The sequence below is a fragment of the Antrostomus carolinensis genome, unplaced genomic scaffold (genome assembly GCF_000700745.2).
Source record: "Antrostomus carolinensis isolate BGI_N321 unplaced genomic scaffold, ASM70074v2 scaffold6633, whole genome shotgun sequence".
NCBI lineage: Eukaryota > Metazoa > Chordata > Aves > Caprimulgiformes > Caprimulgidae > Antrostomus > Antrostomus carolinensis.
Window position 1 is genome coordinate 44,285 of NW_010305781.1, and position 17,480 is coordinate 61,764.

The 17,480-nt window shown below is 42.0% G+C and overlaps 1 protein-coding gene across 1 annotated transcript in view; it reads right to left on the bottom strand.

The window, feature by feature from the left end:
• REPS2 (RALBP1 associated Eps domain containing 2) overlaps positions 1 to 12,372 on the bottom strand; it is a gene marked incomplete at its 3' end in the record, with an annotated part of 48,107 nt that extends 35,735 nt beyond the window's left edge. Inside the window, exons 1-6 of the mRNA XM_010164878.1 lie at positions 12,289 to 12,372; positions 11,547 to 11,670; positions 9,131 to 9,279; positions 7,523 to 7,646; positions 4,222 to 4,319; positions 1,875 to 2,013 (exon numbers count right to left, since the gene is read on the bottom strand). Of these exons, the coding sequence (XP_010163180.1) occupies positions 1,875 to 2,013; positions 4,222 to 4,319; positions 7,523 to 7,646; positions 9,131 to 9,279; positions 11,547 to 11,670; positions 12,289 to 12,372 (718 nt within the window). The remainder of the gene's footprint in view (positions 1 to 1,874; positions 2,014 to 4,221; positions 4,320 to 7,522; positions 7,647 to 9,130; positions 9,280 to 11,546; positions 11,671 to 12,288) is intronic.
• Positions 12,373 to 17,480: the final 5,108 nt, after the last annotated feature.

Here is a 17,480-nt window from a genome sequence, read left to right on the forward strand (position 1 = left end):
GCTCACTTTATTTCCAGGAGATGCTTAGATTAAGTGGATGCTAATATAGCTTTTGGACCATTTGTCGCTTGGTGAATAAGGGACAGAGAAAGCCAGACAGAGTTGTTGACCTCATTTCCCCATTCCCTCCATATGGGGAAAAAAAAAAAATAAAACATGCTTCAGTACAAGTGATTCTAACCAGCATAATTAGTATGTTGCCAATGATGAAATGACAGACGCCAATGGCTCTGCTTCACCCAGAAGACACGTGTGTGGCAGCACAGTGCTGTAGTGTCTGCATTGCTCTCTCAAGACGCTGCTTCAACCATGACTTTTCCGTGCTGTGGCTCAGATGTTATAAAAAAACACTGAAAACCCCAGGAGACTCAGACAGCACAGAGCTACCATCCTGCTGCAGGTATTCTCACTCACTCACCCTGCCACAACAGCCCTTCTCGTTCTTCTCCTAGCTCACCATCCCACATGCACAGGCTTTTGGGGGCACCCTGGGAGCCCTTCCTGGATACAGGCTTACAAAATGTAGGGCAACATAAAGCACAGACTTCTAGGTCTATACTCCTATTCCCCATCGGCGTTCAGGTCAGATCACCCACTGCAGTACCTAACAAAAGCTGTCACTGGGGCAGGTCCAAGACTCACCTGGCACAGCATGTCCTCTCCAACACCAGATGCCCAGAGAGGAGTATGTGATCATGACAAAACCATGTAATAATAATGTAGCTTCAGAATATCCCCCAACCTCTGACCACCTACGATTCAGGAACTTTCTCAACCAGAGGTAGCACTTAAATATTCAATAATTTCTGACAGATTTTTCAATCACAGATTTCTCAAATAACTTCATAAACCTGGACAAATCTCTAGTATCTGTATTACCCTACAGCAAGGATTTCTACAGCTTAATTATCTTAAGATGTTGTGGAAGCTCAAATGTATTGTTTATAAACAGTAATTTTGGATATGCAAGGATTGCCTGAGAATCTTGCTCAGCATAAAGGAAAATGCAAAACCACATGAGAGGCTGTATATGCACATATACATGCACATACACATGCACACACAGTTACAGACTATATACGCCTGTAAAGAAATACAATGTTGTTGAACAACCATTTTCTTTTTCAAGCAAATTATATGAAGGAGATTTACTGAGGCAAAGAAGCATTAATTTCTGTCAGCAGCAGGTTATTTAAGCTTTTGGCTGGATCTGAGCCTCCGGAACCTCAGTAATACAGCAGGGCTCAGCAAAACCACCTCAATTTAAAACCTCCAACATCTTCCTTTCCAGACCAACTGTCTGCACCCACAGCGACTCCTCTCATGAGCAGCCTGATCCTCCTATTCAGGATGGAAATGCAGTCTTGGTACACTGTTAGTGATACTTTTACCATGTGTGTGCTCTCTAGAATTCGCTTTTAATCACCTAAAGGTCAAAATCTCAGTCCCTCAGAGCCATAAAAATTCAGCCTTGACCATACAGGACAGTTAATTGTATGCTTCACTTTCATCACACGGATGCTGCCACATTTCTGCTGGGAAAGCAAGCACAAGCCTCAGTGTTTTTTTCAGGTCAATATACACTGCAGGTGTGATCCACAAATACAGTCCCTCAGAGTGAGAACTCATTTTAATTTTTACTGAATTGCTACACTTCTCTCTTAGATGTAATTATTTTTCTAAAATCAGGATATTTAGGAAAAAACATCATGCTCACAGTATTGGTTTGCTCTTTGAGTTGACTGCCTTTAAAAAGAAAACTCTGTTTCATAAACTCAATCCAGAGAGAAAAAAATAATTCCTTTGACTACTTAACACTTCTCACCTCTCAGCCTGGTCCCTCCACTCAACACACATGGTTTGGTAAAAATTACCTGAAATAAAGGAGTTCAGGTCAGGCTGCAGGGACCTGAACTGGTTGATGTAGTAGTCTCGCTGCTCCTCTGTTATCCTCCAAGGGTCATCTGAGTAGTGGGCACTGCTGTCCTGCTGCTCCCGCTCGGCTGAAAGAGACTGAAGGGAGGGAGGCTGGCACCGGCCACAGGAGGGGGACCATAAGGGCACTGGGAACCTCAAGAAACCAGATTCCTTTCTTCTATTAGCAGACATGTATTTTAAAAAGCCAAGAAACAGAAAAGGCCACCCTGATTCCCAACCCACTATTTATCTGCTAAACTGAGGCTAATATTAGGTATCTTTACCCAGGCAATTAAAGGAAATTTACATGATCAAAGCTGAAAGAAAAAGGAAATCTTACTACTGCTGACTGCAAAAAGGCAAGTCCAAGTCATACCTTACTACCTTTGGGTTCATTTTGGGGGTTCATGGACCTACTGGAGTGAGTCCAGAGGAGGCCATGAGGATGATCCAAGGGCTGGAGCACCTCTTCTACGAGGACAGGCTGAGAGAGTTGGGGCTGTTCAGCCTGGAGAAGAGAAGGCTCCAGGGAGACCTTATTGCAGCCTTTCAGTACCTGAACGGGCCTACAGGAAGGCTGGGGAGGGACTTCTTATAAGGGCAGGTAGTGAAAGAACAAGGGGTAATGACTATAAACTGGAAGAGGGTAGGTTTAGATATTAGGAACAGTCTTTCCTGTGAGGGTAGTGAGACACTGGAACAGGTTGCCCAGAGAAGTTGTGGATGCCCTCGCCCTGGAAGTGTTCAAAGCCAGGTTGGATGAGGTTTTGAGCAACCTGGTCTAGTGGAAGGTGTCCCTGCTGATGGCAGAGGGGTTGGAACTAGATGATCTTTAAGGTCCTTTCCAACCCAACCCATTCTATGATTCTATTTTGGCTGCCATGCATTATAACCCTGAACTGTACACTGTACACCTGAAAAGGGTGGAACCAGTGAAGGACCTAAAGCTGCATTTATGCAGCATGGTACATAAAAAAATCAGCTCTGCTAAGAATCTAGGCATTTGGCCTAGGAGTGGTGCTGTAACTACCAGCTATACTGCTTCTGGACACCCCGCTCACCCAGGTAACTCGTCACACATTACACCAAGCCAGGGAGAAATGTAAACCTCTAGAGACCTTCTTGACCTTCTGTCACTTCTCACAGTTTAGGTAAAAATTATCCTTCAGGAAGAATAATAAAGGACATTTTACCCATTTGCTTTCTGACTAACTTGTTTAAGGGAGGTCTGTATGTTTAGTAAGTTGGGTGGTGGTGTTTAGAAGAGGGCTGCTGGTACAATTAGTGTCTTTGTTAAACTGGAATGACTTAGTATCTCAGATGCTTTAGGCCTGGATGACACCACTTTTAAAGAGAGAGAGCAAGAACAAATAATAACCAGTCTCCAACCATCTCCAGAACCCTTTCTCTGAGATACCTGTCCCTTTCCTAAGAATCAAATGCAAAACACCAGTCCTGAAATACATCAAAAGATCCCCAAAACAGGCAACATCATAAAGCTGTAAATTCATTTTCATTTCAAAGTGCTGCACAAAAGTACCTAATTTCAAGTTAGCACAAATTATGTAGATCTTTTCCTGAGGCTCAGGTGATATTTTAGTATTGGTGTGGGGTGCTGAGCACTATGGAAAAGGTATGAAGTCTCTGAGTTTTACTTGATTTAGGAAAAAATCTCCCTTAGGAGAGTTTTATCCTTCCTCAGGGCAAACTACCTGTTTGCATAATAAATGCACAGCAGGTATACTGCAACCAGCAGGAAAACACAGGACATCTCATAAAAGCAAACAAATATCCAGAAATTCATTTATTCTGTTTGAGATGTGATTTAACCAACTGGGGTGAAAAAAACAGAATATGCAAAATATTAGGCCATAAATTCTGTGCATGTATTACAGACGGCATTCTAAATCAGGCAGGAATCTCTGTGAAACCTCATATATTTTAAATGAAAATATTTTACTTTTGCTAGGATAACCTAATTGGTTTGTTTTTGTTTTTTTTTTCCTTTTGAACTGAAGATTCTCAGTCTAGTTTTCTTATCTATGCTATTTGATGCTTCTCATTATACTTAGCTTCAGCAATTTAATTAATTGGATTATTTATTTTAATTTCTGCTTCCCATCAGCTTTTTTTTTTTTTTTTTTCTTTTTCATACACTTAAAAAGCACACTTCAGCCTCTGGTCTAAAAATACCATGGAGAACACTTTTTACTTTTGATGTGAGAATTTTTCTGTCCTTTTTTAAAAAAAAAAAAAAAATGTTGTTTTATTAGTAGTACTAAAGAAAAACATGCAATTCATTACCCGATTAAGAGTTGAACAGGCAAGTGCAGGTTTGGCTCCATAATTCCCTGATGATGGTCCATCTTGCTGGTGAGTAGAGTGTCTGACTTCATAAGGAGCTACAGACATTTAAAATAAAGTATATAATGAAAGAATAATAAAAATGATTCTACTAGGCTAAAGGAAATAATTAAATACTGCAAGGCCAAGAATCTAGCTTGTGAACCTAGTATCAATGTTGAAGTCCATTTTGGCAAGGATCTACGAAGTGAACCTCGTATCATAGTATCAAAGTCCATCCAGTCTTCTACAATAAAATTCCAGCCACATACTGGTCTTTCACATTACATCATTCTTCTTCAGACATTAATTATAGAAACTGTCAGTTGTATATTATAAGATAACAGAATCATTGTTAATCATGTTGTATTATATATTTACATAGCCTGTTTATATATTTATACGTTTTATATACTTATAGCTATATATAGCAAAAGAATGCATTACAAATAAGAAGAAATAATTCAACTGAGCTGCAAAAGAATATGTTTTGACAATGCTATCAAACAGTAAATCACTGATTTTCCATACACTCTTTTTCTCCCTTACCTAATTTCTGTTGAAAATCAAAATACATGACTCACCAGTTTGCATTATTTCGAGTAAAGTTAGTAAAGAAAAGTAATAATTACTTCTTCTTTTGCTAAAGTAAGTCACTTAAGTTCCACTGCAGCAAATATAGTAAGTGGTGCCATAACAGCACGTTTAAGAACAATGTTTTAAAAATAGGTCCAGTATGCAAACACAAAGGCAACTCTCTTGCAAATCCTTACAGAGCTGAGAACTCCTGGGGACAGCCCATTTAAAATGTATCACTACAAAGACAGCCTGCATTAGATAGGTAGAACTTAAAAGGCTCCTGATGAGAAGTGAGACTAAGAATTCGTAAAAACGTTGAGCTCAGGAATATCTTAAAAATTATACACCTAACCCCCTTGCTTTCCTAAGTGGTCTTATCCTGTATTGGTATCTATTTTTATTCCTGTACAAGTAACTTCTAATTTCAGAAAAAAAACACAGGAAGGAAGTTGGGAAACACACAGATGCCCTTGGAGAGGAGATTTAGGCACAAGGCCACACTGTTCTGTGTTTGCTAGCAAGAAAAACTTCCAAACTATAAAGAAAAAAGAGTCTATAGTCACGGCTGCAGTGCAAAGGGCTGTCCTTGAAGACACACTGTCCAGTTTCAGGATCAGATGTGCCATACAGAACAGCCCTCCCAGCTCAGTGCTGCAGCGTGAGCACCTCTTGTGTACACCAACACTGTGGCTTTCAGACCCCCCCTTTTCCAGTGCTCCTCAGAAAACTAGAAGAGTACTAATCTTAAATGCCAGGAAGAACCAGTAGGTCACCTAGCCCGGCACCTGGTACAGCACAGGTCCTAAAATGTACCCCACTTACTGCCACAGAGAACACATTCGGCTGAAGGATTTCTTCCAGAAAGGCATCTAGTGCTATGTTGAAAAATTCTATGCCTTTACTTTAATCCTCACTGCTTTCTGGAAAATAACTATAGTCTATCACACCTCTAGGATTTTATTATCTTAAAAATTCAAGTGGTGGAATAACTTAATTTCAGAAGAAGTTGACAGCTCAATTGGATGCTACTGCCTCTGCTCACTTTGCACAACTGCTGACCCCACGAGAAATTTCACTGAAGTTACAGTTGCAACCAAATTCAGAGGAAAAAAACAAACAAACAAAAAAAAACAACACCCAAAATGCCTCCCGTAGCACTGATGGATGTGGGAAAGAGACCCATAAAACAGCAGGGTGCATGACAGGTTAACATGGTCAGCTGCTCCCGATGGCCACCTCTGGCTATATGGGCTACATGCCACGTGTGTCCTTCGTCAGCTGCTCCCGATGGCCACCTCAGGCCAGGCTCTTTCAGGCTATATGGGCTACATGCCACGTGTGTCCTTCACTGGAGCAGAACATGCGTCATACCAGAAGACAACCTCACTAGTGTTGCTTATTTGTCAAGTCAACCATCACTGTTTCGATCCATTATGCCAATGGTAGGGTGGGGAAAAAGCCCATCTCTGAACAAAGAGCAGTTTACCTAACCAGCAAATGTATGGCTGTGACTCAGTACTGGTGTGATTTTCACATGAAGGCCACTTGATAGGGTTGAACACATTCTTATCATGGCTGTGGTGAGTTTCAAAATGTTGTAATAGCTCTGTTCTTTCTCTTATTTGTAAAGGAGTGCAACAGGCAACCAACAATAGGACAAGGGGGCATGGGCTCAAGCTCTGCCAGGGGAGGTTTAGGTTAGATGTTAGGAAGAAATTCTTTACAGAAAGGGTAATCAGGCACTGGAACGGCCTGCCCAGAGAGGTGGTGGATTCACCATCCCTGGAGGTTTTTAAAAAGAGATTGGACGTGGCCCTTAGTGCCATGATATAGTAATTGGAGTTGGATCAGGGGTTGGACTTGATGATCTTGGAGGTCTTTTCCAACCCAATCTATTCTATGATTCTATGAACAGCTAAAGGACTAGCATGCTCCACTCCTCGCTCACTGCAAACACACTTAACTGAAAGCAAGAGGGATGACGGAGGGATGGTATACACCAGTGCCTACTACTGCCACCATGCTGGTCACCAGATGTGGCAATTAGGAGAGCACAGGCACCTTACTAAAAACAAGAGCTTGTAAAGCCTTTGTAAAACCAGCTTCTGCCCCACTACTCTCTTACTAAAACCAAAGCATTTTGCCATCTACTCTAATGGCAGTGAGGTCAAGGACAGAGCATCTATGCAGTGCCTTATTTTTGCCGGTTTTGCCTAAGTTACTTTGTGGGACTGTTTTTATATTCGTGTTCTATTGTTATTTCCATTGCAAAATCAGAGAGGAAAGGAAGGTTCACTGCCAATCTGAAAACTAATATAGCAGCTACTGAAATCGGGCGTGGGCTTTTCTTCCCCTCCAATGAAAACAAAAGCATCATGCACCCTGAAAATATTCACAAACACTCTGTCACCGGGATATATAGCACACAGTCTTGTCATAGATTAGGTATTAGCATTTCTCTGTGAGCAGTGACACATAAATCTATCTAATTTACCAGAAAGCAAACAGGACTTAACAGTCAAAATAAAACTAGATGATTGAATCACTTTCCAAAATACAGTTCTAATTAAATGTTAAAGTCATTAGGCTGATTGTCAGTTGCATTTGAAATTTGGATGCTTCTGAGAAGGGAAAAAAAAAAAAAGAACTGAATGCAACCTGTGCATCCCAATTTCTATCCTACCTCCATGCTGCTGCTCCAGCCCACTTCTTGATTTACCATATCCATAACTCAAGGGTATTCTCTGATAAGTAGATGGAGAAGCAGGAGGTGAGCAGATTGGAGACATCCGTGGAGATTTGGGTTCCTATTTCAAAAACATACCAATAGAAGATGGAATTCTGAGACAACAGCAAAACAACCAAGTAATCCTGCATGGCTATCTCAATGTATACAGCATGATGGACAAAGAAAAGGCAAACACTGTAGTTCCCTGAGGCCCTTTGTTTCCAAGAAAAGGCTCCTTAAAAAACAGAAGTTGGTAAAGACAGAAATTTGGTATTGAGCCTTCAATACCAAAAAAAGCATGGTAAAGCATGGCAATGCCAAAGCAAAGCTTTACAATGAACAGCTTAAGGTATTCTACTTCCAAAAGATGCCTGAAGAAATATATGTAGAATGCTTAATATGAGTGGGTATCTTTGAATTTACATAACACATTCAGTTAGTGGGAGAGCATTTTTCATATAAAACACTTAAAAAAAAAATCTATGAATTGGTATTTTAAGCACTCTGTGGATTTGTAGGTGTTACTGGGTATCTATCCTACAGCGTTCTCTTTACCTTAACTTATAGATTGCTTAAGAAGAGGATGTGATCCTGAAACAGTTTACTGTATAAAAAGGAAAATACAACATAACACAAATGACCTAGATGGAGCTAGGGGTTTGAGGGTCGTGTTCTGCTTTAGTGTCAGTACATGCTCTTCTTCCTCATCCTGTTATTCCACCCGTGTATCTTGTCATCAGCTCGTTACTGCTGGCTGACCTGAGGCTGGGAACGCCGTTACTCACGCCGGTGCACCGTCTGATAAATGTGTGCGCGTGCTATGGGAAGATAAAACGCCGGCCACCAGGCGTTTACAACATGGCCTGATACAGTACTAGAAGAGAAGGTGTTAGGCCTGGGGAAAATTATGCACATCAGGCTTGTGCTGTGAAGCTGCTTGTACCTGAGTAAGAGCTCTCAACTCTCCTAAATACAGGTAATACAAATCTTCCTTAAACAGCTTTATTAAAATGGCACCTCTGACCAGCAGATGCTGGGATGATGTTTCACTGAGGACACAAGAAAAGCAGATTTCTTCTGGACTGCTCCTAGGGGAGAGAATCTGGTGGCTTTACCTCACCCAGAAATAGCGGCTCATGATTCAACACCTCTCCTCCAGCTGAGTATTTCTGTAGTGACTAAGGATCATACTGGCCATATGAGATGGCTTGCTTTCCTGTTCTTTTTACAGACAGATTTCTATTTGCTGCTCCTCCCCAGTCCTCTCCAAGAAACAGTGCTGGACTAAATAGGAGTACAATAGTGAAATAATTTATACAGAATATTACAGAAGTGACAGCTTTACACAAGCTCATACAGAGAAAGTCCCTTCAGGGATACACTGGGATGCATCAAAATAAGAGCACAGCCCCGATGGGGATTATTTATTTGCATGTCAGGAGTTCATCTCCTGTCTAGTACAGAAAAACTGAGTAAGCCCACGTGAGTGTAATAATTTACAGGACTGGACCCAAAAGGAGGATGCATAAGGACACATTGGCCTGAAGGAAGCAAGCCTATTACCTGTTTGTCCCCTTCATCTGTTCTTTTGTAGGAATTTTTTTCCAAAGTTGCATGTGGAACCTGAAATTTAACTCCATGGAGTTCTGCTGGAGTTCCATAACGTAATTCACTGTCATTTTTCAGCGCCACAAACCGCGGCAGAGGCAATTCTTCATTAAAAGAGAGAAAAATTCAACTGAGACTACAGAACATTAAAAGTACTTTAAGAAGTATTATCTTGTAAAACCAATTAAAAGTATATCTATAAAAAGACTACTATTTATATTTTTTAACATTTATAAGTGTGGAACTCCAGTGGTTATTTTAGGTCCTAATAAAAATGTGAATGTTACACAAAGCTACATTCACTAGCTTAATATATAAACTCTCCATGCAAAGAGAAAGAAATAAGTCTTGTGCACATTATTAAAGCAAGTGGCAAACTCATTTCCTGCCATCAAAACGTTGTCTGTAACGAAAAGAATAGTTTCCCACAGAAACTGTGGGACTGATGAATTAATCAGCTGGGATCACAGTATCCTCAACACTGCCATCATAAAGGGAACAAATTTAAAATTGTAAGGTTCGGAGATCACACCAATGCCTGGCAAGACAACTGTGTCGAAAGGTCTCATGTTGTGTCTGCTCTGTAGAGCATAAGAGTGACACTTTTTCACTCTTTAAGACAATTCACGATTATTTTGAAGAAACACCATTTATTTTTGTGCACAGTCACCCTAAAAGATCAATACAATTAAAGTTAACAGAAAGCTGAAAAACAAGCAAAGCCATATATCACCTCTAACCATTTACACCTACAGCTACTACCAGGAAGAAAAAGGAATCAATTGGAGTTTGGTGCATGTTACTCACCCCACTGTAAAGGCACTCAAATATTTCAAGAGAAAATGTAATTAGCATTGGAAGGATTCTGGAAACAGTGAGTAAACAGGATATCAATACAAAGACTGCAAGTACCTTTCTTCACTCAAATTTGTGGATTATCAGCAAATGCTGGACTTGTAAAACATACATAGTAAAACTCACTTAGTTCAGGTTTCTAACTTAGTTTGTTGGGTTTGGATTTTTGGGGGTTGATTTTTTGTTTCCCCCAAATTAACACCCTTAAAAAGGATGGCAATGCAAGAGAGAGTGCACAAGCTGTCTGTAAGGAAAACTGACAGACAAATCCAGGCCTCCCCACTTCACCCGTGATTTAAACTCCCCTACCAGCAAGGCAATGAACTGAACCATGCCAGCTGCATCCGATCCCCTCCACTTGATCAGAAGCTCTGAACACAGGAGCTCAGCTCACACAGGTCTGCACGTGCTTGCCAGCCCAGCTTCCCACCCTGGGACAGGGCAGACCTGGGAAACCTGTCTTTGTGCCTTGTAACACAGGAGAATTTTAGATTTTGTTGCCCATAGCAGAGTTCAGCAGAGCAGAAACTGTGCTGGGAGCAGTGACCCGATTGTGAGGCTACAGGCAGGTTCTGGATTTCTCACCTCCTCTCTGATCTTGCGGCTGGTTACATCTCTGCCTTCAGTGGGATGACAGCAAGCACTCTTACCCACAGCACAGCCTCATGGCACAGTTTGAATGCCCACCTGGGATACGGGAGGTAAGGGTTCAAACCTGCTCAGGCTGAAGCCCAAGTGAAAAGCCACCTGTTTTAAAGTCTGAGACCTGCTGAGGCAAAGCATGCATCATCAAGGCAGAGTGTGCATCATCAAGGCAAGAACATCGAGTTCCCTCTGTTTAGGTGCCATCAAGGTTTCACAGCTAAAAGGGATCTGCTTTCTCTCTTTATTGCTTAAGTTTGATAAGCCTCTTTTTAAGAAGCATTTTTTCTCCATCAAAAATGGTACATTTAATATTACTGTCAATTCACTGGGAAGAACAAAGATGTTTTGCATTACATCTAATACACGTTTTCATGCCTACTGATAGGAAACATTATGATTTTGTCACCATTATCCATTTATTTCCGCAGGATTATTTGCTAAAACAGATGAGCGGTGCAAGCTGCCCTGCACAGGGGAACCCCTGACCTGCCCACAGGGGAAACCCTGACCCCCCAGCAACATGCCTCCACCCGAAGCAGCTACCAGCTCCCACTCTGCACAGCTGTCAAGATCAGGGGATGAAGGCGAGAGAGAAACACATCCCCAACATTGATCAGCTGTCATTTTTGCCATTCCTTTGGTAATGCCTTTTCCAGGGGGGAATGTCATCTCAGCTTTGCCATACATGTAATTCACTGCAATTTTCTACCAGTCACTTAGAGAATGTTACATTACCTTCTACTCTTTCTTTGCTCCTCAAAATACAATTGTTTCATAGATACGTTAGAAGTTTACCACCATGGAGAGCTGACAAGCACTAAAGAAAGCGAGAAACAAATGCATAGTGCTGCAAGCAAAATTTGCTACTTACCATTCTTAATGCTCTCAATCCGTACTGGGAACCCTGACTGGGCTGCCGCGATTAACTTCAAAGCAAGATAAAACTGAGCAGGACCAAAATAACCCACGCGCTTGGCTCCACAAACTTCTGTAATCTAAGAGAGAAAAGACACATTCTTGGTTAAATGTATTTCACTCTTCCAGCGAATGTAAACAACTCAACATGAACAAACAAAAAAGTCTTTTAAAACACTCGTTGTATTTAAAGTTTTCTGTTAAGCATATTTGTTTCAACTCAGGACATTGTTATCTGATCACATTCCACTTAGTATATCAGAGACAGGTAATGGTTGTGCTTTTCAGAAGCATTGCTGGGTAACACTGCTATCCTGAAACAACTTACACGTTTTCATGCCACGTAGAATTTTAATAGGAGGTCAAATAATAACATGTTAAGTACACTGACCAGTAAAACATTTCTATCACAGAAGCTACGGCATTTGCAGAAAATTGCACTTAATATTAGCCCTTACAACAACAGTTCAATTACTGTAACTGGAACACAAACACAACACAAGAAATACTCCATCACATCGCATGAGCAGAACACTTCGTGAAAAATCTGCACGGCCTCAGCACTGAAGCTTAATTTCTGTGTATACTTCACTGTTTGCTGTTCGCTTCACTCAGCCACCTTCACGAAGCAAAAGGTCCACGTTCGCACGCTCAGACAACAGCTAAACAAGCAGCAGCTATCAGCAGGTTTCAAGTACAGGCGCCAATTCTCCCATGTCTGGAGCTCCCAGATGTTCACAAACAAACCTCAGCCAGGCGTTGAGATTAAAACGAAACCCCATTCCCCCAATACGTAAATGAAAGCCCCAAATTGTTTTCCTGAAAATACAATTTTCAGGAAATTAGCAATGCCCCCCAGCTGGTGAGGTGCATCGCCTGTGCACAGGAAAAGAGCAGAGCTGTGCCAGTTATTCACGGGTAAGTGCTGCTCTCTGGAAAATCCCGTCTGTGGATTGCTCCCAAGCTTACAACAGCATTACAGAAACTATTCCCATGTCACACGTAAAAACAAATAGCACAAATGAATAGTCAATTTTTTCTAATTTTTTTTTAATGTATATATACACATAAACACATAGAGTGGTAAAATGTGAAGTGAAACAATTACTGAAAAAACAAATGTTTTGGAATGGTAATTCTTACTAATCAAAAGAAAATTATCTTCAAAACAATTATTTCTTCTCTGAATCCGGCCTCTGCTTTGACTGAATGAGCTTTGCTCCCTTCTCTTCCTGCGAGTTTCAGAGATGCATGGCTTAATTCCTTGATCACAAGATGTATCAAGCAGCTTTCTTTTCTCTTACTGCTTTATGAAAAGGGAGATTGATTCTCTGTACAAGGACAGCTTCAATTAACCAGCAGCATTTGCCATTCCCTTTCCTCTACGTATCTTTTTTCTGAAGCCACTCTGGCGTTTTGGGGGTTTTTTTAATTTTTTTTTTTTTATTCTCCCAACTCTGTTGCTGTCCTTACTTCTTTTATTTTCCAGTGGGAATGCAGGGCGCCTGGCATGTGCCTGAGATGGACAGTGCCAAAGCATGATTAAACACAGGAGTGTGCAGGGGAAGGGGTGGAGGGGAACTGCTCGGAGGAGAGCTGCACCCCGTCCAGAACACATCACACCCACCTCAGTGGATGGCACCATGTAGACCCCAGTGTTGCAGAGGGCTCCCCACTGCCATAGGGAGGAACACTATCCCCTGTGGGTCCCCTGACAGCAGCCTACGGGGGTCCCATAGCAGGAGGTGACACCACAGTGGATGCCCACCTGCCTGCAGCATGGACCTGCTGCTGGTACAGCCCATCACAGCACCAGCACTGCTTTGGGAGGGCTGGCAGAGCATCAGTACCATTTCTGAACTCCAAGCAGGTACTGGCTTCCTTTCCCTCATTCCTGGATGCTCCTAATTCAGCCAGTCCTGCTGCCCACACCTCCCACTCCCACTCAGTCCTTTCCCACCAGTGGCTCTGGCTCTGTCTGACGCAGCAGTGTGGAGCACAGCAGAGCGGGTTTGACCCAGGACACGGAGCACACACTGCAGCTGCAGCCAAGCCAGCTCCCCACGGGCACAACCGCCCAGGCACGCCAGACCCCGACGGCTCTGGGGACAATGCTGTCACAGCAGGCAGGCGGGAAGCCACCGGCCGGGGACTCGCTGCATGTCCCAGGTGCACAATTTCAACAACGTGGGGAGAAGCCAGATGGAGAAGGGGCACAACCAAGCTGAAATTCAGGCTGGGTACACAGCCCTGGTTTGTTATGGGAGAGGTTTGTTGAGCAAAAAGGCCAGCGCAGGACAAAGCAGTTTACAAAAGCTGGACACCTGCCTGCACCCCGGCCCTCCCGGGGGGCATGTGGGTGCTCACCTCCTGCCTGACCCACAGATGGTGCCCAGGAGGGCAGCTGCTGTGGTGCAAAAACGGCCCCGGATGTACAAGGGGTGTACCCAAGAGGGATTATCCTCTTCTTGGGCTCCCTTCCTGCCACGGCATCCTACGCTTGCTGGCACGGAGCAACGGCGTTACCATGATCTGCATTTCCTCTCACTGGCTGCTATAAAAAGGAAACATTGAGCAACTGGGACTTTCACGCAGGGATTTCTGATGTTATCATCCTCCTGAAAAGATACCGAGTGTTAATTTTTCATATCTTTTTCTATACTTTGAGATATTAAGGTTGCTGAATACCATAAATGCTCTGCTTGCTCCTGATATGGAAACATGAACATTTTACTCTGATCAAGCAAACTAAAAATTTTTATCAAGGATACAGCGTCTGTCAAAAATACAGTGTTGTTTCTCAAGCACGCTTACAGCCAACCAACCTGAAGCTGCCTCTGCGTAATTCTGCTCTTTGGTGGTAAGAACAGAAATATATTTTGTATGCACAATCTTTTCTGTGTTATTTGTGCAACTAATTCCTCATCTCTGTTAATGGCCCAGTGCAAAAGATGCAAGCTGACACAGTAGTCAAATTTATTGCACAATTAATTGTAGGTTTTCACATAGATTGATTGCAGGTACAGGCATTTACTCTTATCAGGTTCCTTGTACAGTTCAAGAAGAGGGTCTTGGGCTCCTTCCAGACAGCATTTCATACTACCTGCTTAGAGCTGCTAACAGGAGCAGCCCCTCTATCCAGCAGCCACAGAGGCAGGTGGCAGATTAGCCTTTATCCAAAATTAATTCCTCAGAACATGCAGCCTGCTCCAATTTCCACAGCAGCTTAAACTGAGAATTGCATTATTTTTTTTGTTTCCCGGTTTTACCTTTTGCAGGGTCAGTGCACACAACCTCTTGATGGGCAGATTACATTTAGTGATACACAATACTGAAGTTAAGCTAGTTTGTGCAACACACTATTCAGAGTCTCCAAGATCCATCTGCATTAAAGGCATTGCATATGAATGTGATATGGTATTTGTTCAGGCTGAAACTAGACTCTTCAATAAAGCAGAGAGTACTTTGGAACTACAATACATGAAAATATCCCCTGAAATACAGGGGAAACATCGGCTCTTCTTTCATTCAATTGGTCTTTAAAAACAAATTCTTTCTATCCTTTCCTGTTGTCAGTTTGGTTTGCATACCTTTCAGCAAGCTAGCAAGGAAAGAACTGCTATTTTGTGCTCATGCACTGCTAAAAAGACATATAAATCAAAACAACTTGCAAACCCTGATACTTCAAGGGATTTTAATACAGAACTATTGACAGTCAATTTTCATTGCAATTTTTTTTTTTTTTTAATTCTTCATCAGAAAACCGTAATCCTCCAGTGACAGCTGAATATTGAAGAAAAGCTTAATGAAGAACATGTTGGAAATAATTTTTCATGGTGGCAGGTGACATGTTGCTTGCCAAATCTAACCTCAGGATGATAAACAGAATTAGTTAAAAATTGATCTTTTCAATGGTTTGCGAGGCAAGAAGATAATGCTGAGTGGACTGAGTTTAAATTTACTGCAAAGTGTAACTGCTTATATGAAACAATTTCACAAGTAATTTGTCAGTTAAGGGAAAAAGTTCATTCCACACAATATGTGAAAACAACACTTCTCAGAGAAGGATGGAAAGCTGCAGTGTCTAATCTCATGTTTGCTCTCAGACAGCCCTGGAACAGCACCTCTTAGCTCAATGGGATTTCAGCAGGTACCCGTAAAACACACATTCGGTACACAAATTGCACTACCTTTCCTCTCGAGTAGCCATAAGAAGGGAAGAAAGAGCAAGTTCTAGATGCCTGCATATCTTTCTGACAGGCCAGAAATTTTCCTATGGTTGTAAAAATACATACTTTTTTTTAAGAAAAAAAGAGATCTTCAACTCATTAACATTAAAATTTAAAATGTAGCTATGAGCTGTTCAGAAAAGTGGTTGTTTTAAATAACCATTCTCCATGTGAACTTCTAAGAGAAAAACTTTATAACTTGAGATGCTGGAAGACAAAGCAGATTTTTGTATTTATTATCCACTCCCTGCTCTGCTCTATCAGCTGACAGTGAGTGTTATTTTTGTAATTGCTCCTTGAAGACATCCCACATGAAGCAGCTTTTCCCAGCACAACCTGACATTGTTCCAGCTCTCCCCAGTTCTCTCCAAACAAGTTTCCACTGCATTCTCCAAGAGCACTGACCTCTCAAACACCCTGGGCAGGTCTAATTTAGATTGCAACAGCTAAACTTCGGGAACTGAACACAAGCCTAAAGATGTTTGTTTACCATAAGTATAAAAAGAGGTAAAATCAGAAACAACTATTCCATAATCCTATGGACAGGCGGAGATGACCATCCTGCAGCCTCAAGGGAAAGGTTTTCAAGACAAAGGTGGACCTGGGATTTCTGCCTTTTCCTTTAGCCATTAACACTGTTACAGCATCCTCTGTACCTAGCTGGCACACAGTTCTTGTCTGTTCAGCCCCTCTGTTGCTTCCTGCCACGTAGATGGTCACTGCCTGTCATTTGTGGTCAAACCCAGCTCAAAGGCACTCAGATCTCTGTACGGGTCCTGAGACTCTGCAAGGAGCACGTGTAAGCTGAATGCAATTTCAACTTCCTCGGAAAGAAACAGAAAATGAGCATCACTGGCTACTACAGTAAAGAAAATTTTCTCACTGCATCTTCCATCTCAGCCCAGCCCCAGAAAGCACAATTTTTTTTACTTCTCCTTGCTCAAGATGTAATGAAGTAGAAAGATTTTCCAGTTCATCAAGTGCTTTTGCATTTTAAGGAACAAATTGAAAAGCTGCTGCTGTTAGCCAATGCAAAGCTCATGCCCATGGCTCTCCGGAGGATGACGAGCTGTGATGCCACAGCTCAGACCTCAACTATGGAGCAACCCCAGGCTCCCTTCTGGATCAACCACTCTCTTATAACTCTTTGCAAGACAAATGTTTGCAGCAGTGGCTTATCACCAGCTTATCTCAAAATTGTGTCATGCATCTGACCCACTTTACACACCCCCCCCCTTTTTTTTTTTTTTTTTTTTTTTTAAATTGTGTTTACAGGGTCTTTGATCTACTTGCTACAGACAAGTTTTGCTGCATTCTTTAACAGGTATTTCTTTCTGAATGGATCGTTCTTCAGATATCTGTAACTCAGGTATCTGTAACACTACCTGGAGCCTGGGGCTACATATCTCTTTCTTCATTATTTAAAGCAAAGTAAGCAACACCAGATCCTGGATCCAGGAGGATTACTGCCTGGGAAGGCAATAGGTGATGGAGCAGATCATCTAGAGTGCTATCACACAGCACGTACAGGCCAACCTGGTGATCAGGTCCAGTCAGCAGGGGTTTATGAAAGGCAGGTCCTGCCTGACTGACTTGATTTCCTTCAGTGACAAGGTGACCCACTTAGTGGATGAGGGAAAGGCTGTGGATGTGGGGTACCT